We start from the raw sequence: 21,223 nt of genomic DNA, 5'->3' as shown, positions 1-21,223 counted from the left end.
AACTAAGTTTTCGAATGGATAAAGTATGTAACCGTGGCTGACAAGAGAAGTCAAAGCCAAAGTAAAAGCAAAGCAGAGGGCATACAAGGAAGCAAAACTTAGTGTGAAGACAGAGGATTGGGAAGTTTTTTTTAAAAACTTACGAAAGAAAAGTAAGGTCATTAATAGAGAAAAGAAGAACTATGAAAGAAAGATAGCAAATAATATCAAAAAGGATACTAAAATCTTTTTCAAGTATATAAGGAGTAAAAAAACAGGTGAGGTAGATATAGGACTGAAAGAAAATGATGTTGGAGAAATTGTAAATGGAGATAAGGATATGGCGGAGGAACTGAACTGACTCCATGTGTGTATATGCAATTATGATAAGAAATACAGACCATAAAACTTAAATGACAAGCTGGCTCAGAAAAATAAATCATCACTCTGGATGAAAACATTAACCAGTGAAATGTGTATGACCCTCCATGGGAGACATCCCAATGATCTGAGCAGACGAGATGGTGACAAGGAAGCATCGAGCACCTGACTGAGAGTTGGAGACTTCTTCCCAGAAACAGAGGAGTTCCTTGCGGAAATACAGGACGAGGTGGGTAACAAAAGTAAAACAAATCGAAACTTCATGAAATACAAACAAACGAAGCAGTAAGTGCAGAAAAGGCCAAGAGAAACCAGACACAGTCCAACACATTCTAGGATCCTGCAGCAGTTTAACTCAATCTGATTACTTACGCAGGTACAATCAAGTGGCAAATATCTTTCACCAAAATCTTGCTTTAAAATACAAACTCATGAATGCCCTCCATCACCTCATGAAAACACCATAAATTCAAGCCTGATCCAGTTTTAGAGCCAAAATCTTGCAAATTATATGATCATCAATACATTATTTCAGATAGGTCAATCCATCTGGTTATAATATTACAGGATAAACAAGCAGGAACAACTCCCCCAATAGATAAAACCATTCCTAACACACATGTTCCTCAGCCAGTGGAACACCTCACCACAGGTAGTGTTTGTGTCATCAGTCAGATAACCTAATTACTTTCTCTGTCAATCTGCTTCCAAATGTCATTCGTTGACATGCCCTGTTGCTGAATCCCCTCTCCTCATCAAACGTTCTCACCCCGAACATCGTCCAGGGCCCCAAATTCTGCTCTGTGCAGACCTCCCTCTGGTTTCTGACCCAGCTTCATTGAAAATCCAATTGATGACTTCCCACTCTGCTTTCAGTCTTTAGAGGACAGTGGTGTTCGCTAACAACATTTTAGAAGTGGGGAAAGTGACCCATAATGTGGACATGAGTCGTGATTAAGGAGGTTAACTCCCAATGTCATTCTTCCTCAGCCCAGAGATTAGAGGGGCAAAGAACATCTCAGACAGAACTGCAGTCAGCTCGACTTCTTCAGTCTGCAAGAAATTCAAGGGAAACATATTCACCCACAGAGTGATGACTATTTGGACCTCATCCCAGGGAGAGTGAGAGGTGAACAACAGGGGAGGATTTGAAAGATCTGTTGTGGAACAGAATCACTGGCAGGGTTCAGCCAGCCTGAGTTGACTCTCTACTGTACACTAGGTGTGTTATAAATTCACTAAGTAACAGAGACAGTGCTTAAGATAGAACTGATTCATTTGTCACAGATCTAGTCCCATTAAAGGTGAATATGCAGCAGAAGAAACTCCTCCCAGGCCCAGTGACCAGGGTGCAGAACTGGGTGTGGTGAGCAGCAGCAATAATTGCAGAGTTCAACACTTACAATCACTCTCAAAATAGCATTCAGCAAATGGTGATGGACAAATATCCAGCATGAAGCTTATTGAAACTTTCTCCCCTGTGTGAATCCGGTAGTGTGTTGTAAGTGTAACACACTGTAAGGTTTCACTGCTAATGTAATGACCTCTCTGTAATGTTTCACTGCTGAGGTAGTGGTTTCTCTGCAGCAGCAATGTTTAGGATACAACTAGAGATAACAGGGTTTTGTAGTGCTGGGCTATCCAATGACAGAAATGTTCTTTCTTGTGAGTCTGAATGAGAGAATTTCATGGGCTTTTGTTGTGGAGAGATGAGAAGCCACAAATGGGGAGAGTGGGCCCTTTTTTTTACTTTACTAACCCTTTAGTCAAAGTAAGAATTATGAATCACATCTTATGTACTGTTCGTTATTTTGGGGTATTGATTTGTAACAGGGGACGCGGCACAGCATCCACACACATTTGGCCGAGCTAGGGGGCTATCACCCCCTATATTAAGCTGCTAGCCGGAGTGAGAGTTACATAAGGTTAGATGACTGAGTGAATACATTCCCACATTAACAGGAGGTTAACGGCCTCTCTCCAGTGTGAACTGACTGGTGTGTCAGTAGGCGAGATGACCGAGTGAATCCCTTCCCACAGTCTGAGCAGGTGAATGGCCTCTCACCTGTGTGAATTCGCTCATGTACCTTCAATTGAGATGATTGAGTGAATCCCTTCCCACAGAATATGCAGGTGAACGGCCTCTCCCCAGTGTGAACTGACTGGTGTGCTTGTAGGCCAGCTAACTGTGTGAATCCCTTCCCACAGTCTGAGCAGGTGAATGGCCTCTCCCCAGTGTGTACTCGCTGATGTACCTTCAATTGAGATGACCGAGTGAATCCCTTCCCACAGTCTGAGCAGTTGAATGGCCTCTCCCCAGTGTGAACTAAATGGTGTGCTTGTAGAGTAGCTAACTGAGTGAATCCCTTCCCACAGCCTGAGCAAGTGAACGGCCTCTCCCCAGTGTGAACTCGCTGATGGACTTTCAGTTGAGATGACGAAGTGAATCCCTTCCCACAGTCCAAGCAGGTGAATGGCCTCTCCCCAGTGTGAACTCGCTGATGTACCTTCAGTTGAGATGACCGAGTGAATCCCTTCCCACAGTCTGAGCAGGTGAATGGCCACTCTCCAGTGTGAACTGACTGGTGTGTCAGTAGGCAAGATGATAGAGTGAATCCCTTCCCACAGACTGAGCAGGTGAATGGCCTCTCGCCAGTGTGAACTAAATGGTGTGCTTGCAGGCTAGATAACTGTGTGAATCCCTTACCACAGTCTGAGCAGTTGAACGGCCTCTCGCCAGTGTGAACTGACTGGTGTGCTTGCAGGCCAGTTAACTGTGTGAATCCCTTCCCACAGTCTGAGCAGGTGAACGGCCTCTCCCCAGTGTGAACTCGCTGATGTACCTTCAGTTGAGATGACAAAGTGAATCCCTTCCCACAGTTTGAGCAGGTGAATGGCCTCTCTCCAGAGTGAACTGACTGATGTACCTTCAGTTGAGATGACCGAATGAACCCCTTCCCACATTCTAAGCAGTTGAACGACCACTCTCCAGTGTGAACTGACTGGTGTGCTTGTAGGTTAGCTAACTGTGTGAATCCCTTCCCACAGTCTGAGCAGGTGAATGGCCTCTCCCCAGTGTGAACTCGCTGATGTACTTTCAGTTTAGATGATGAATTGAATCCCTTCCCACAGTCTGAGCAAGAGAACGGCCTCTCCCCAGTGTGAACTGACTGGTGTGCTTGTAGGTTAGCTAACTGTGTGAATCCCTTTCCACAGTCTGAGCAGTTGAACGGCCTCTCCCCAGTGTGAACTCGCTGATGTACCTTCAGTTGAGATGACGAAGTGAATCCCTTCCCACAGTCTGAGCAGGTGAACGGCCTCTCCCCAGTGTGAACAGACTGGTGTGCTTGTAGGCCAGCTAATTGTGTGAATCCCTTCCCACAGTCTGAGCAGGTGAATGGCCTCTCTCCAGTGTGAATTCGCTGATGTATCTTCAGTTGGGATGAGTAGGTGAATCCCTTCCCACATTCCGAGCAGGTGAACGGCCTCTCCTCAGTGTGAACTCGCTGATGTACATTCAGTTGAGAAGACCCACTGAAACCATTCTCACAGTCTGAGCAAATGAACGGCCTCTCCCCGTGTAAAATTACCTCTTTGCCAGTCGGTCAGATGACCAAGTGAATCCCTCCCCACAGCCTGAGCAGGAAGGATGATCGAGTGAATCCCTTGCTCCACTTCTTAAATATCTGGACAGAGACAGCAAAATTGGTGTGTTGTGTTCGAGATTCCCGTAGATAAATTCCTTGTTCTTAGCCTGTAAGAAGATTTACAAAATCCATCAATGTGTGTGGGGCAACTTTTCATATGAGATCACTTGAGTTGTCAAAGTGTGATCTGGCAACACACTTTTACAGTGAAGTTCAACCCAAGTTGGAAAGAGAAATCATCTTCTAACTGGGCACAGTGCTGGTACCTGGAATGACCATCAAACTCTCTGATGCTCTTCCTGTCTCTTTAAGAATGGGGCATCTCTCCCATCTCCAATCTGTGACCTGGCTCAGTTTGACTCTTGCCATTGATATTGGTCCTCTTCCCACTGAGCAGCACGGGCTCCTGGCCCCACTGTAACTGAAATACTCTCACACAAATAGCCTGCAGTGCATTCCACGCACCCACCACTCTCTGGGTAAAAATCTTACCCCTGACATCCCCTCGGTATCTATTTCCAAGCACCATAAAACTATGCCCCTTCGTGTTAGCCATTTCAGCCCTGGGAATAAACCTCTACCTATCCACATGATCAATGCCCCTCATCAACCTATACACGTAAAAAAGGCTCTAAACATAAACAAGGACATTGTACATAGCTTTGGGAAATTGTCAGAAGTATACAAGATTATGAGGGTATAGGGTAAATGCAAGCAGCTTTTTCCACTGAGGTTGGGTGGGATGGCAACCAGAGGTCATGGGTAAGTGGGGAAGGTTAAAATTTAATGGGAACATTTGGAAAAGCTCTTTACTGAAATGGTCGTGAGAGTATGGAATGACATGTCAGCACAAGTGGTGAATACGAGCTCGGTTTCACCATTTCAAAGAGGTTTTGATGGAAGCCTGGATGGTAGGTGTATGGAGGGTGATGGGTTCGGTGCAGGTAGTTGCAATAGACAGCTTAAATGTTTTTTTGGCATTGACTAGATGGGCCAAATGGCCTGTTTCCATTTTGAACGTCTCCATTATTCTATGACAGAGAAGCTGGACAAACTTGTTTGGAAGGGAAAAGGTTGGTGTGACAACGGAGCAGCAATGGCTGGAGTTTCTGGGAGCAATTCGGCAGCTGAGTGATCGACATATCCCAAAGAAGTGAAAGCACTGGAAACCAGGAGGACACAACCATAGTTGAATTGAGAAGCTAAAGCCAACATAAAAGCCAAAGAGAGGGCAAACAAAAGAGCAAAAGCTATTGGGAAGCTAGAAACCAACAGAAGACGATGAAAATGTTCAGATGAGCTCAGGGCATGGATGATGATTAATGAGTCTTGGTAGCACCCAATAGTCTGAGGCATTTAAAGGAACAAAATATCTGGGGCTTCAATATAGCCAGAAAGCCAAGATACCCTGCACCAGTTACGTTTCAACTGTTACATTGTTAGGCACATACAAACACCATATCCTCAAAATTGCACTTCTGAAGGCCTCCCACTTACAATGTACTCCTTTGTCAGTAAACAGCTTGTCCCAATCCACACTTGTCAGATCCTTTCTGATACCATCAAAATTGACCTTTATCCAATATAGAATCTCAACCCATGGTCCAGACCTCTCTTTTTTCATCTTTTTTTTGAATTTCATGGCATTATGATCACTAACTTCTGTCACCAGCCCTGATCATTGCTGAACAGCTTATTGCACACTTCTACATCGGGAATTTTACGTACCAATTAAGGGCACATTTGACAAACTCTACCCCATCTGGTCCTTTTACAGTATGGGAGTCCCAGTCAATATATGGAAAGTTAAAATTGCTTACAATCTCAACCTTTGTTTCTTGGCATGGTCCGTGATTGCTCTGCAAATTTGTTCCTCTAAATCCCTCCACCTGTTGGGTGCAACCAAGTCCCTATAATGGCCACAATATCATAATTCCCTGTCCTGAGCTCATCAGGCTTTCCTACAATGCTTCTTGCATTGTGCTATACACGGCTCAGCACATTCATTGCACCATGCTCAACCATTTGATTGCTGACTCTGTCTGAGGTCTGAACAATATCTGACTGGTATCAAGAAAACAAACTCTCCCTCATTATCACAAAAACAAAGGAGCTGATTGTGGAGGACAGGAGTAGTGGAGACACAGACAAGGGTGTCACTCTGGGACTAGTGAACAACCGACAGCTTCTCCAGTTTCCGAATCCCCAGTAGTGGGCAATTAATCTGGACTCCACCGAGTTTGAACCCCTTCCGTCAGCGGCCGACCCTCATGTGACTCTGTGCTATGACACTATGGGGTGCTCATTGAGGAAAGCCAATATTATGCACCCCTCGAGCGAGAGAGGTTCCCAGTCATGGTGATTGGACAGGATTAAGGAAAAGAGGGCAGCACATTACTGGCTGAAGTTCCGGATTTCCTTTGGTGACAGACAGGACTGGTGGCTCCCCGTACCATCGTTAGTGTTTGCCCTGGGTTCAAGTCAAAGAGCCTAGAGTTCATTGCCTTCACCCTGAGGAAACAAGCCTCCAGCACCAAGGGAGACTGGCAAGACTTGGCCGTGGGCCAACTCCGATACTGGAAGGACATTGAGGTGAAGACGGGACATCTGGTAAGACTCTCTTTTAAAATTGACTGAACCCAAGACATTGCACACAATCTCTGCTCAATTTCAGGCAATGAAGTTGACTGCACCAACTGCCCCCTGTCTGAATCACCGTGAAAGAAGGACAGACTCTCCCATCCCTTCCTCAAAACCCCCTCTAGCCCGAGGTAACGTTCCTTGAGGATGGAAGCTCTTTTGTGGATCCAGCAGGAAAACGATATTCTGACTATACAATAGTGACGGACAGTGAAGTAATTGAGAAGGCCTCTTTTGAAGCAGCTGTCTCCGCCCAGAAGGCTGAGCTGTTTGCTCTGACTCGTGCCTGTATCCCAGCAACAGACTAAAGTGGGAACGTTTACACAGACTCCCGTTATGCATTTGGAACTGTACATGACTACGGGGCTCTCTGGGAACATGGGGATTCCTGTCTTCCTCTGGCCACCCCATTAGTAATGCCACCTTTGTAAACAACTTACACACCGCTCTACAGCTATCTCGAGCTTTGGCTGTTATTTAATGAGCGGCCTACACCCACATGTTGACTGAGTCACTAAATGCAATGCTTTAGCGGATGAGACAGCGAAAAGTGTGGCACAATCCTAGTAGTTGTAGTCTCCTCGGGTTCCCATCAGGCAACCCTCTGTGTCATAAGCAGAACAGGTTTGCCAGACATGCGGGAGGTACATACTTTTCATGGGGACATCTCTGAGCAGCAGCGCAAATTGTGGTCCCAGATGGGGTGCTAGAAAGAACCCAATCTAGCTATTTGTATTACTCCAGCGGGACAGGTTTGTGTTCCTACACAGTTTTTACCAATATTGGTCGATCATATACATGATTTGACACACCTGAAAGGAGGGAATGGTTGGTAACCTGTACCCTGCACACCGGGTACGAGTCCCTTGCCAGGTGGACCCTTTTTGTGTCTACAAGTTGATTTTATTGAATTGCCTAGAGTACATTGCTATAGATACTGTTTAGATATTATAGATGTGTTTAGTAGATGGGTTGAAGCTATTCCAACTACCAATAATACTACTATGTCTGTTGTGAAGTTATTATTATGGGAAATAATTCCCAAGTATGGCCTGCCAGAGATGCTGAGCTCTCACAATGGCCCACACTTTGTGGTGAAAGTATACGAAGGGGTACCAAACGAACTAGCTATCAAGCAACAATTCCACGGTGTACACCACCCACAGGCCGCTGGGAGAGTGGAAAGAGCCAATGGCACTCTGAAGAGTAAACTGGCCAGACTAACAGCGGAGACTGGACTCACTTGGTTGAAGGTCCTACCATTAGCCTGATTCCACATGAGGGTTACCCCACAGGGGAAAACAGGGTTGTCACCAGCTGAAATCATTTCCGGATGGCCCATGAAGACACCCTGGGAACTAAGGCCTTGTGTACCATTGCTCCCAGAAAGTCTACCAGCAAAATTGGATATGCATATCTGAAGGGAAGAGATTGGGAAATATGTATGTCAACTAACCAAAATTTTCCAAGCATTACATTCACAGGTGTGACAGGCTTACAAGGAAGAGAACTACCCCACAGAGAGGAGTGACTATCCCACCATAGACCCTGGGAATTTTGTCCTAATCAGAACTGTGATTGAGGAAAACTCTGACCTCAGTGGACAGGACCATATCAGGTGTTACTGACCACTCCCACGGCTGTGAAACCGAAGGGGCAATCTGGATGGATACATTGAACATACTGAAAACGTGTTACAGAAGGAACTGAGGAGAAGGGCTCTCTCGGACTTAAGGAAAATGTATTCGTTGATAGTGGTCTTTGTGTTTTGCCTTATTGCTCAAACAATATCCGTGGGCCCCCATGTTAACACCTTTCTGTCTCTCTGTCACACCTATGCCATCCAGGCAGAACTAGGGGCCTGCTGCGTTTGTGCTGCAATTCCACAGCATGGTAAAACTATGTTTCCAATGTCAGTAATTCCGCTCAAACAGAGTGAGGAACTCTAAGCCTGGGATTTCTCAAATAACACCCGGGGAAGTGAGGTGAGGAACTGCGGTCCAGTCAGAGATGACAGTGGCTGTCAGTGTTTTGAGGGATGGTATCTCAAGTTCCCATCCAATGGAATTTCCTACACTGGGAAACATGAATCCTGGTCTTAGTTGCAGGTGCCCAGCAGCAGAGAGGAATAACAGATTGAGTGCTTTTGGATGATCGCTTTTCTCGCCTATGGAGTAGCCAGGAATTCACGAGAGACCATCAATTTACCTACAGCACTTGAGGAGCTGGCCACAACACTGCAGGGACCCTGACAGAAACACAGGCCCAAGTAACAGAAATATCCACCGAAATGATTGCAATCTGGCAAACAGTCCTACAAAATTGTAGACTTTATCCCAGCTGAGAAAGGGGGCACCTGTGCTATTATTGACACAGAATGCTGCACCTATATCCCTGATGAATCTACTAACATTACATCCCTCTCCAAGCACACTGCCAAGGTGATTGATAGCTACTAGATAGAAAGCAGGGCATGATTTACATCGGTTCACTGAAGGATCGAAGTGGTGGTCTTTGAAGGTATGTTCAGTAATACATGTAACAGGATATTGCATTATGACCTAATAGTTGTCCATATCATTGTTATAAATACTGTTGTACACTGTTTTTTTTTTCCCACTGATAAGTCAATGTTGTACTCATTTGCTTTCCCTGCAAAAAATTACTGCTTTGTTGATCATCTAATGATCAAAAGGAGGGAATGATAAAATGCGTAAAAGGGTTAACACTTTGTTAAAAAATAGCAGCCTGTTTTTCTGAAAGAAACTTCTGATAATCAACAGATGTGCTAAGCCATGCTGAGCCATATTTCTTCTTGAGGGTAGCTAGCTAGGGTTTCAGGATGCTTATCTCCTTGCACATTCACATCTAGAGATAGTACAGCTTCAGTCTGTTCTGTGTGTGTGTAAGCCATTATGACTGTTTTGTACTCTGTCTTTAGGGGCTCCAGCTTGTCATGTAGTAAATAACTTTGGCTCCAGCATGTCTTGTGTGGAGGGTATCTGGACGGATATATCAGTGGTGTAAGGGGAATTGTCAGTCAGTTAGTGGATTGGGCGGGAACAGTCATCAACTGTTCCTGTTTGAGCGACTAACTGAGTAAGCCCAGGGTGCTTGGAATAAAGAGTTTGTACTTATACAGTCTCTCAGTGACTTTATCCAGATTCGACTTCCACATAATGGGAGTGGTTTCAAAGGGTTGGGCTGCTGGATGCACATTACCAGACCTGGAGTGATTGCAACTGGGTCTGACGGAGGCATAACTGGTACTTCTGGACATGTTCAGTCTCACTCCAGCTATTTGCTACCTTCCACTGTACAGGTATGAAATGTCTAAAGAACAGGAAGTAAGACTCACCAAAATTTCTCCTGACTGAATCACTGGAATCTCCGAGTCAGTTGGGTTCTCTCTGATTGATGCTCCCAGTCTTCGGGTTGGTTCACTAGTTGCTGCTCCCTCGTCATCAGTCGTGGTTTTCCTCCAGTTGGGGTTTTTCTTCAAATAAATCTCTCACTGCAGGTCTAACTTTAAATTGAAAGATAATGAAACATATTAACAACAAAAAAGAGAACCAAACATTTCCGATTCATGTTATTAAGAACAAAACTCACTGAAATTTAAATATTGAAGGCAAATATACAGTAATGATCTCAGTGAGCAATCTTTTATTGTCCTACACACGTCACAAAACGATATGGAATCAGAAGGAGCCATCGTTCAGTCATGGTCAGGCAGAAGGAACAGAATTAGATGATTCGATCCATCTGATCTGCCCCATCATTCAACTATGGTAGATTTTTATTCCAACACCATATTCTTGCCTTCCTCCTGTACCCTGTAGCTACTTAGCAATCTTTAATGTATTAATCTCCCTCATTAATATACCCAAACGGCAGCCTCTACCAAACTCTGCGGCAACAAATTCCACACTTCAGACACCTTTTGGCCAAAAGATTTTTCTCAACTGAATTTTAACAGGAAGCATTTTTATTCTGTGACGGTGCTGTCAGATTACAGACTCTCCGTCTAATGGAAACATCCTCTCCATGTACACTGTATCCAGGCTTTTTGGCATTCGGTATGTTTACTTAATCATACATCGCCCTCACAACCCCCCACCGTCCCTCTGAACTCCATCGAGCACAGGTCCGGAGACATCAAATGCTCCTCATAAATGAAGCCGATCGTTCCTGATATTATTCATGTTAACCTTGTTACCAACACGCCACGTGATCCTCCGTCACAAAGCGGAGGGCGGGGCGGATCTGCGGCACGCAGCCTCACGTGACCTGTTGGTTGGTCTCCCATTTCAATTCTGCGGAAACAGACAGCCTGGGCTCCTGGTTTAAATCGTTCAAAGCAGATTAAGTGAAGTCGACATATTTTTGCCGAGCCCATATAACTGGAAAATAAATGAGTAATTGGCCCTCAGTTCGGGGCTCACGGACAACATCGGACCTCCCTGCTCGGGATCGGTCTCAGTACTCACCAATAGGAAAGTGATATCTTCAGCCCGGAGACAGTAATCCAGATCCCCGGCTCCCGGATATACGAGACGAGAAGCCTTTCTCGATCCCGCAGACTTCAGCACCGAGCGTTAAGGAATACACCGCACACCCGGAGACAGTGAGTATGCGCGAAGTGTGGTACGTCATCAGGAGGGCGGGGCCACAGAAACGGCCCCGCGATGTTGCCCTCCTACGGTTTAATTGGGGGGGTAAACTGCATCACGTGACCGGTTTTGGTCTCCCACCCCAGAGAGATCCTGTTACCCGCTACTCTGTGGAAAGAAGCAAACTTGCCGCTCACATCGACGCTCACCTTAAATGTATTAGACATTTCAACCCCCAGGAAAAATATATCGTCTGTCCACTCTGTCTATTCCTCTCGTAATCTTATAAATGTCCATCAAGTCTCACCCCAGCCTGCGCCGCTCCGGAGAAAACAACACAAGTTTGTCCAACCAGGTCGGGCTGCATCCGTCGAAACGAGCAGTCAACGTTTCGGGCCGAGACCCTTCGTCAGTGCTGAGTTCCTCCAGAGTGTGTGTACGTGTTGATTTGACCACAGCATCAGCAGTGTACTTTGTGTTCGTCCAATCTCTCGTTATAGCTCATGCCCTCTAATCCAGGCAGGGTCCTGGTAAAACTCTTCCCCGCCCTCTCCAAAGCCCCGACATCCTTCCGAGAATGGGGGCGACCAGAACTGTATGAAACACTCCAGATGTGGTCTAACTAGTTCTATAAAACTGTGTTACGAGCTGTAACGTTTTAGAAACGAACCAGCAGCAATAGAGTTCACACTGGAGTCTGGTTTTGATGGTTAAAACACTGTTTATTAGTATTTACTTAAACATAGTAACTTAACGAAAGTTAACAGTGTCAAGTGGATATATGTGTAAATATAATTCTCCAGACTATCGAGCCTGAGGAAACAAAGCTTAGAGTCTTGAGATTGTAAAGTAGGAAAGTTCAGAAATCCACGGAATAAATGATGGGAGAGAGATATTTGTGATCCAGAGTGAAATGTAGAGAAAAGGCGGTTACTTCAAAATAACCGTCGACGAAGTTCTTATCCGTTGAATCCGTCCACATACGAGTTATCAGCGAAAATGACCTGTCACAGGAATACCGTCTTCCAGGGGTTACCACACAACATGCCCAGGCAAGGGTTAACACAAGATATTCCAAAACCCACTCCTATGGATTATACGAAGTGACAGCCACACACATTCGTTGTGGTTCCGTGTACCGATGATCAACCCATTCTTGTGGGCATAGGAGAGTTCCAAGCCTCAGCTGCGACTAACTGAAGCTATCAGTTTTTCCAGTCTCTCTCTCTCTCTCTCTCTCTCTCTCTCTCTCTCTCTCTCTCTCTTTAGACTGGCCGACTGCCTGTCTGCAGATCGCTCTCTCTCTCTGATGGTTCAGTCCACAGTCAGCGCTGTCAGCCTGTGACTGACGTCATAGTCCCGCCTCCTCACGCCGGCGCTCTTAAAGAAACAGTCACAATACGACCGCAGGCTCGTAACAGCCGCAACACAACTTCCCGACTTTTGAACTCAGTGCTTCAACTAATAAAGACAACCATGCCATTTGCCTTCTTAACCACCCGATCAATCTGTGCAGTCTCTTTCAGGGAGCGATGAACTTGGAGTCTAAGATCCCTCTGATCATCACCACTGTTCAGGGTTTTGCATTTAACAGTGTACTGTCTCATACATTCGACCTACCGAGCTGCCAAGATGATCATCACTAATCAAATCACACTGAGATTTCTCAGGTCCTGTTGAATTTATTGCCAAGTGCACAAGTACGGGAAGGTACAGGTACAGAGAAACACTGACTTGTGGCAGCATCACAGGCAAGTACTTTCAGATAACACACGGAACATAAATTATACGATTCTCGGTCAGTAACAATCTATAAATATGTTTTATGTCATCAACAATATATAAAATACATTGCGTCATGATCACTATTAAAATGTGCATTTTGTGTCATAACAGACTTGGAAATGTTGAATTTGATCCCTGTCTCTCCATTCCTCCTGTAATCCACAACCAGCTCCATTGTTTTTGTCACAATGAGGGAGAGGTTGTTTTCTTGACACCACTGTGTCGGGGTGATGACTTCTCTGTACGCTGCCTCGTTATTAATTGGTATTCGGCCGATCAATGTAGTGTGGTCAGCAAATCTAATTAGCAGATTGGAACCAGCCACTGCAGCCCCACAGTGCACTATGTACTGATTGCAAAGCTACGAAATTGCATGTGAATAGCCTCCCCTCCCCCAACTCCACTCTTTCTGCCTCACCAGCAGACTGGGACATCTCACATCTCGCTGCCTCCGCCAGGACATTAAACTGTGAACAACTGTGGTCAGGGACTGATCTCTGGGGTACTCCAAACGCTACCTCCTTCCAGTCTGAAAATGACCCACTCATCCAGACACAGACTACCGGCAGTTTATCATCTCCAACGAAAAAGCCTAATCACCTACTCCTGAGGGTCAATACCATTGCTGACTCTGAGTTTACCACCGTCAAATGCCGGGAGGGACATAATAATCAGAAAGTCTCTAGTCACAGCCGTGTAAATAAAATGTGATCTCAGTCAGTGTGTGGCGCATGCTCAGAATGCGAATGAGACAGACAAACTGAGCCAAGTCACAGACTGATGAAGGGGAGGAATGATCCATTTTGATACAAAGAGGGAGGCAGAGAGTTTGATATTGTTCCTGATGCCGGAACTGTGGCCAGTTAGAAGATGAAGTCTTGTCCCCCCAAGTTGTTTTGAGTTGTGACAGTGTTTTTCTCAGAAGGCACCATGGAAACTAAATAATCTGAGTGGAAATATTGTCCTTCACCTACCGACGTGCTTTGTAAGCTTTTAACAGTGTAGAAAAGACAAAGAATTTGTGTATGGGAATCACAAACACAACAGCACGATAGTTCCGCTGTATCTGTCAGTTCACCAGCGCTTGAATGCCGCCGATCCTTGAATGTGGAGGCGGAGATGCTGGAGAAGACAGCGCCACACTCGCTGCAAGGAGAGCCCGAACACGTGTCCATGTCCGTGATCTGATTGGATACATCGCCATGACGTTGATAGCACTGTGACGTCATTCACTGGCTCTCATTTTGGAAAGGATTCCGTCGGCCATCGCAGATACACCAACAGCTTCGCTCTGGGAAGCGGCCGTTCACCTGCTCCGTGTGTGTGAAGAGACTCATTCAGTTAACCCACCTTGTGATGCTCCGGTGAGTTCACAATAAATAGAGGCCACATTTCTGTCCGGAGTGAGCAAAGAGTTTTCCTCAATCATCCCAGCTGCGGCAACACCAGAAACTTCACATCAGGGAGGAAGTTCAAATCAGCTCCGTGTTAAATGTTTAACCATCACGGTGACTGAAGGCAGCTGCAGGTTCATGAGCGACTGTTACTGTCAGATTCTGCAGTTCTTGCGGCTGCTCATCGCACCCAGGACTGAACCCTGGTCACTGAGCATTGGAGGAGTCCGTTCTGCTGATGTTAGCCTTAAACTAGACTGGTGTTTAATATTGTGGATCTGTGAAAGATAAATCAGTTTGTATCAAATCCCGTGTCTCGCTTGAGAGGCCACTCAGCCCAGCTGGTCCCTGCCCATGTTTCTGTTCCATATCAGTGTATGAAAATCTACCCCCGCCGTTTCCCTCTCACTCTCCCTGAGATGACAGGTTGCATCTAGTCACCACTCCGTGGGATAGGAGATTTCCCTTGAATGTCATAGAATCACAGAAATCTACAACATATTATCGATACTTTGTCCCACAATGTTGTACCGACCATGTAACTTAGTCTAGAAATTGCTTAGAATTACCCTACCGCATAGCCATCTATCTTCCTAAGCTCCATGTACCTATCTTAACAGACCCTTTTGTATCCGCCTCTACTACCGTCGCTGGCGGTGCATTCCACACACACGCCACTCTTTGTTTAAAAAACTTAGCTCTGACATGTCCTCTGTACCTACTTCCAAGCAGCTTAAACCTATTCGCCCTCGTGTTAGCCGTTTCAGCCCTGGGAAAAAGCCTCTGACTATCCACACGACCAATGCCTCTCATCATCTTATACACCTGCATGAATTTCCTGCATGATTTTCTCCGGGCTGAACAAGACGATGATCTCACTGTGGTTGTGACGTTCTTCAGGGCTCCGGACGAAATTGGTTAAACTCCTTCTTCCCCGCTCTTTTCAACGTTTTGGATCATTTTCACCAATTATAAAGGATTGTGCCTCAGACAGCTGGGTTGTTGCAATTGTTACGTGCCAGCAGCAATAGATCACTAACGGAGTCTGGTTTCGATGTTAAAACCACTCTCTTCATTAGTATAGTGACGGGGTCCTGAATTACCCCTATGAACTGTGTTTTTGAAAAGAGAGAGGGAGATGTTCAACACCGGACACAGAGAGAGGGAGGGAGGGAAGGTGGACAGAGAGTGAGAGAGAGAGAGAGAGAGTTAGAGAGGAAGACTGCTCGGAGACGATGTTATGGTTTCTCTGCAAGCTTGTTGACACTTTTACAAGGACACTGTCAGCTTCTGTGTTCTTACAGAGAGAGAAGGGAGGAACTGTTTGATGGACAGCTGGGGCTCAGCGCGGTGAGATAAGTAGGAGGTCCGCTGACAGACCTCCAGACACATGGTTTTGGACACTGAATGAGCTTTGTTGTGTCCACAGAAAAAGTTGGGCTTTGGAAGATCGATCCGGAGCATCGATCAGTGGCTCTCGCAGTGTGAAAAGGCTGTGACCGGTGGGGAGTTATTCGTGTGTCCATCCCTCGCCTGGGTTAATAACTCCACCACTGAAGAACGGTCCCATTTATAGTGGTCACAGTCGGTGACTTCCAAAGGATTTCGGAGGACGAAGGGACTATCGACGGCGTCAGCTTACCTGAAGACTCAAAACTCTCCCTCTCTCTCTCTCCATCACTCCCCGACTCAATCCCACGAACTGAACCGAACTTCACTCATCACCGGAAGACGGTATCCATTCACCCCGAGGCGTGAAGAAGCTTGGCTTTCCTATTTACACACACACACACACACACACACACACACACACACACACACACAATCATTGCTAACCTGTTTGATATATCTGCATTTATATTGTTGTATAGCGTAGTTACTAATAAAGGGAATGTAGAGAGAAGGCAATTACGAAGAATTCCACACACATTCCACGCTGGGTAAACGAAATAACAGTCGCCGAAGATCTTATCCGTCGATTAGCTCCGAAATCCACTTAGAAATATCACCAGGTGACAGTCACAGGAATATCGTCTTCAAGTGATTACCACAGAACACCCCGATTCCAGGTAAGGGCCAACAAAAGTGATACCACAGGATACTCCAGCAAATCCACACATATGGATGATACGAAGTGACAGTCACACATCCGTTCTGCACTGCGTGTCGATGATCAGATCAACACAACCTTTTGGGCATGGAAGAGTTGCAGCCTATAGCAGTCACACGCTGAAGTTCCAACAGCTTGTCTCCCTCTCCCTCTCCCTCTCCCGCTCCCTCAGGCTGCCGCAGCCTGTGTCTGACGTCACAGCCCCGCCTCACTCAGCCACTTAAAGCGACACTCACAGTAAACGAACCTGCGGTCTCGTAACACAATGCACCTCTAAAGTCTGACAGCAGACTAACGAGTGAATCTCCGATGGTGCAGAGTCAGAAACCGAAGATTTGCCAGCCTGAGTCAGGGGCTCCAGAGAGAGATGGTGTCCAGAGGAGGAGGACGAATAAGACCAGCACGATGTGGTTAAAAGTGAAAGATTAGAAGCATTTGGAAACTGGTTGATCGAAAAAAAAAGGTGGTTAATTTCTGCAAAACACAGGTGGAAATCAACAGATAAGGCAGAAATTTTGGAGAGGAATACTTAGAAAATGTTTTCTCAGTATTTCCAGCAACTGCAGAATCTCCTATGTTTTATATCTGCATTTTACTTTGGCATTAGATACACGTTGATATTGAGTATATTGCTTATGGGAGCCGCTTTCTGCATTAAAACAGCTGCAGATTTTTTCTATACCCAAGATAAAAAAAATGAGGTATGGACATTGAACCGGTGCTTGCAGAAATGTTTAATGGCACCGTGATTACCCATAGGGCAATTCGTTAAGAATTTCGCCGGCGCTGAAGCGCCGATGAAATGCGCAGGCGTCAGGCTGAGGACGTCCCTGAGTTTCACGCATGCGCGCAGTGCACAGAAGGCTTTGAAAATGTCGGTTGCAGGTAAGAGCGATTAATTGTGTTTTTATCTTAAATACCGACTTCAGGATAATTCCTCTGAATTTCGGACACCGTGGGCAGCAATCCCGGGACAGTCCTGCCCTCTTCCCTCTCTCTCAGCTCCACGATCCGTACACGGGCCCCGGGGAGCTTCCGGCTGATGAGGGAATGGGAACCGATGGATCTCTCAGACAGAGCAGAGCTCCAGCTATCTAAATCCAAGGATTAGGAACTCGGAGAAAGGGAACAAAATCTTTTACATCAGCAGTTGAGAAAATCACCTTTGTTCTCCCTCCAACACAAACAAGAGAAAATCTGCAGATGCTGGAATTCCAAGCAACACACACAAAATGCCGGAGGAACTCAGCATTAGTACTCTTTTCCGTAGATGCTGCCTGGCCTGCTGAGCTCCTCCAGTATTTTGTGTGTGTTGCTTCCTCTACCTCCTCTTGCTCTGGACTTTTCTACCGGTGAGAACATGTTTTGTCCCATTCTCTCTGGGTACATTATGATATCAAACACCTTTGCCCTGGGCAACAAGTAGCTTTCACTTCACAAATGTGCCAGACTCCAGTGAGACAGACTACTGCCCATCCCTTCATATTCATTGGGATTTCATTCACTGAGTTCACCACCGTCAGTCATTGGGGGAGGGTTCAGGGGGAATATTTATGTAGAATACAGAAACTAGTGATGCCTGTTTGCATTTTGGTGATGCAAAAGTTGCTGGAGAATTTGCAAGTGGGAAGAAGTGGAGTGATATTTGGAAATCTGACTTCTTAAAGCGTAATTTAGCAAGCAAACCACATATGGACAATGTGCAAAAGCTTTGGTGAGAAACTCCTGCATTTCCTGTTACAGGCCTGCTATATCGGTCGTGTGAGAGTGCAGATGATCTCAATCAAACCCAGAGGAGATCAAAGTTCCTATTGACAGTTATTTGCTAGCTGTGAAAATGAATACCTCTCTATATAAAATTCACTGTGCACATCTTGTCACTGGGTAAAAAATACACAGTACAAGATTTATCTGCACACTGGTTATTACAAATTAGAGGGTTATTCGAGGGAAGGAGGGGAGACCTGTAGTGTCCCTGATGCCCTCCCCTACAAGATGTGCATCCAGCTGCAACTTGTAACCCTGCACTTCAATGAGCTGCTTGAAATGGGTGAATTCCATATCATCCAGCAGTTGGAAGGGGTGATAGATATGACATGAAGAGAGGTGAGTTACTCCCAAGGTGCAGGACACAGGAAACTGGGTGAGAGTCAGGAAGGGGAATGAGGTTAAATAGGCATCGCAGAGTACTCTTGTGGCCATTTCACACAACAACAGGTGGACCACTTCAGAAGCTGTGGGGGGAATGACCTGGCAGAGGAAAGTCAAAAGACTGATAGGGGATTCGTTAGTTAGAGGAACTGAACAAGAGGGGATGAATATCCTAGTGGTAAGACTTGCTAGTGATAGTGAGCAGGGGAGGGGGTGATGTGGTTAAAATAAGTTGTAGGGGGAATGGGAGCCAGAATGACAGAACAGATAGTGGAGAGGGTGAATTGATTTGACTTTATTAGATACATATATCATAAACATGAGGAGTAGAAATATATACCTTACATCATCTAAATGGGCAATGTGTAATTTATAGTAATTTATAATAGATAGTTTGTACATAGGACAGTCAATATAACATCGAAATGCAATTGTATCAGCATGAATTAATCAGACTGATGGCCTGGTGGAAGATGATGTCCCGGGGCCTGCTGCTCCTTTGGCTGTGGTACCATTTCCTGGATGGTAGCAGCAGGAACAGTTTGTGGTTCTGGTGAATTGGGCCTGTTTGTCCCTGGTATTCGTTGGGCCCTTTTTACACACCTGTCTGTGTAAATGTACTGAATCATGGAAAGTAGATTGTGCAATGTATAATTTCCTTGTTTATATTTAGAGAGATTTTTTGGTGTATAAAATGATGAGGGGTATTGAGCGTGTGAGTGGCCAGAGGAGTGTTTTTTCCCCAGGGTTGAAATGGTTAATGCCGCTTTTCCACACTCCCATAGATCCTTTGTCCATCTCCTGAGTAAATAGAGATGGAAAAATATTTAAGATCTCCCCCATCTGCTTTGTTTCCACACGTGGATTGCCATTCCGGTCTTCCATAGGACCAACTTTGTGCCTTGCAATCCTTTTGCTCTTAATCTATCACGAGAATCCCTGAGGATTATCCTTCACCTTTTCTGTGACAGCAACCTCATGCCATCTTTTAGCCATCCTGATTGATTTCTTATGTGTTCTCTTGCATTTCTTATACTCCATAAGAAACTGACTGCCTATCCCTGTTATGCAATTCCATTTTGTGCTTTACCAGGGTCTCAATATCTCGTGCAATCCAAGTTTCCCTACAGTTTCTATCTTTACCTTTTATTCTGACATACCCGCTTACTACTTTCAAAATTTCGCTTTGAAGCCTCCCATTTACCAAGCACACCTTTGCCATAAAGCAGCCTGTCCCAGTCCACAGTTGCCAGATCCTTGTGTTGATTCCAGGTGTTGATCCATGCCCTGAACACATCAGCCTTTCCTATGCTGCTCCTTGTATTGAAATATACAGGGCTCAGCATATTCACTGCACCATGCTCAACTTTTTCATTCCTGACTTTGTCTGAGGCCTGAACAACATCTGTCTCCAAAAACTCTCCACTATCTGTTCTGTTATTCAGGCTCCCATTCCCCCTGCAACTTTAGTTTAACCCTCCTTACCCCCACCTCCCACTATGCAGATCTATAACCCCTTTGGCTTTCCTCTCCCAGATCAATAAAAAGGAGGTGCATACCAGGTACAGGCAGAGAGGAACAAATGGGGTACTTATGAAATACAGGAAATTCAAGTGAACACTTATGAAAGAAATAAAGGCATGAGGTTGCCCCAGCAGACAAGGTGAAGGAGAATCCTCAGGGATTCTGCAGATATGTTAAGAGCAAAAAGATTGAAAGGGAAAAAATTAATTCTCTGGAAGATCAGAATGGTAATCCATATAAAGGGATAACATAGACTTGGGGAGATTTTTTTTGCATCCGTATTTACTCAAGAGATGAACACAGAGTCTATAGAAGTGAGGCAAAGCCGCATCAACTTCATGGACCCTGTACAGATTACAGAGGTGGAGGGGTTTGAGGCAAATTAGTGTGGATCAATCCCCAGGGCCTGACAAGTTGATCACTAGGACCCTGCAGAAGACAAGTGCAGAAATTATCGGGGCCTTAGCACAGGTATTTAAATCATCCTTAGTGACAGGTGAGGTACTGGAGGATTGGAGGACAGACAATGTTGTTCTGCTGTTCAAGAAAGGCTGTAAAAATAAACTAGGAAATAATACGTCGGTGGGCTTGACATCAGAACTGGGAAAGTTATTGGAATGTGTGTGCAGGAACCAAGTATATACTGTAAGTATTTGGATAGGTGTGGACTGATAAAGGATAGACAGCATGGCTCTAGCCAATCTTATAGAGTATCTCAAGGAAGTTATCAGGAAAGTGGATGAAGGCAAGGCAGTGGATGTTGTCTACATGGACTTTAGCAAGGCACTTGACAAAGTCTCATATGGGAGGTTGGTCAAGAAGGTTCAGTCACTCAGCATTCAAGATGAGACAGTAAATTGGATGAGAATTTGGGAGAAGCCAGTAATTTGGGAGAAGCCAGAGTGTGGTAGCAGATGGTTGCCTCTCTGACTGGAGACCTCTGACCAGTGGTTACCACAGTGATCAGTGCTGGATCTGTTGTTGTTTATCATCTATATC

The 21,223-nt window shown here is 45.4% G+C and overlaps 1 protein-coding gene and 1 pseudogene across 1 annotated transcript; one reads left to right on the top strand and one right to left on the bottom strand.

Moving 5' to 3' along the window:
* Positions 1-1,795: 1,795 nt before the first annotated feature.
* LOC132389670 (zinc finger protein 226-like) lies at positions 1,796-6,463 on the bottom strand. The gene is made up of 2 exons (XM_059962217.1): positions 6,406-6,463; positions 1,796-3,952 (listed from the first exon to the last, which is right to left on the bottom strand). The coding sequence occupies exons 1-2, from the start codon at positions 6,461-6,463 to the stop codon at positions 2,316-2,318; spliced, it is 1,695 nt and encodes a 564-aa protein (XP_059818200.1). The 3' UTR covers positions 1,796-2,315.
* Positions 6,464-14,193: 7,730 nt separating this feature from the next.
* LOC132389653 (zinc finger protein 850-like) overlaps positions 14,194-21,223 on the top strand; it is a 33,680-nt pseudogene continuing 26,650 nt past the window's right edge.

Source organism: Hypanus sabinus, unplaced genomic scaffold (assembly GCF_030144855.1).
Source record: "Hypanus sabinus isolate sHypSab1 unplaced genomic scaffold, sHypSab1.hap1 scaffold_62, whole genome shotgun sequence".
NCBI classification, from domain to species: domain Eukaryota; kingdom Metazoa; phylum Chordata; class Chondrichthyes; order Myliobatiformes; family Dasyatidae; genus Hypanus; species Hypanus sabinus.
The sequence above is the reverse complement of the archived record's forward strand: the minus strand, read 5'-3'. Positions and strand labels throughout refer to the sequence as shown.

Excerpts from the sequence above, each read along its gene's own strand:
- LOC132389670 (XM_059962217.1), bottom strand. The coding sequence starts at position 6,463 with ATGGTACGGGGAGCCACCAGTCCTGTCTGTCACCAAAGGAAATCCGGA. Across the intron at positions 3,953-6,405 it reads GAAATCCGGAACTTCAGCCA|AGGTAATTTTACACGGGGAG; the intron begins GTAATGTGCTGC and ends CGACTGGCAAAG.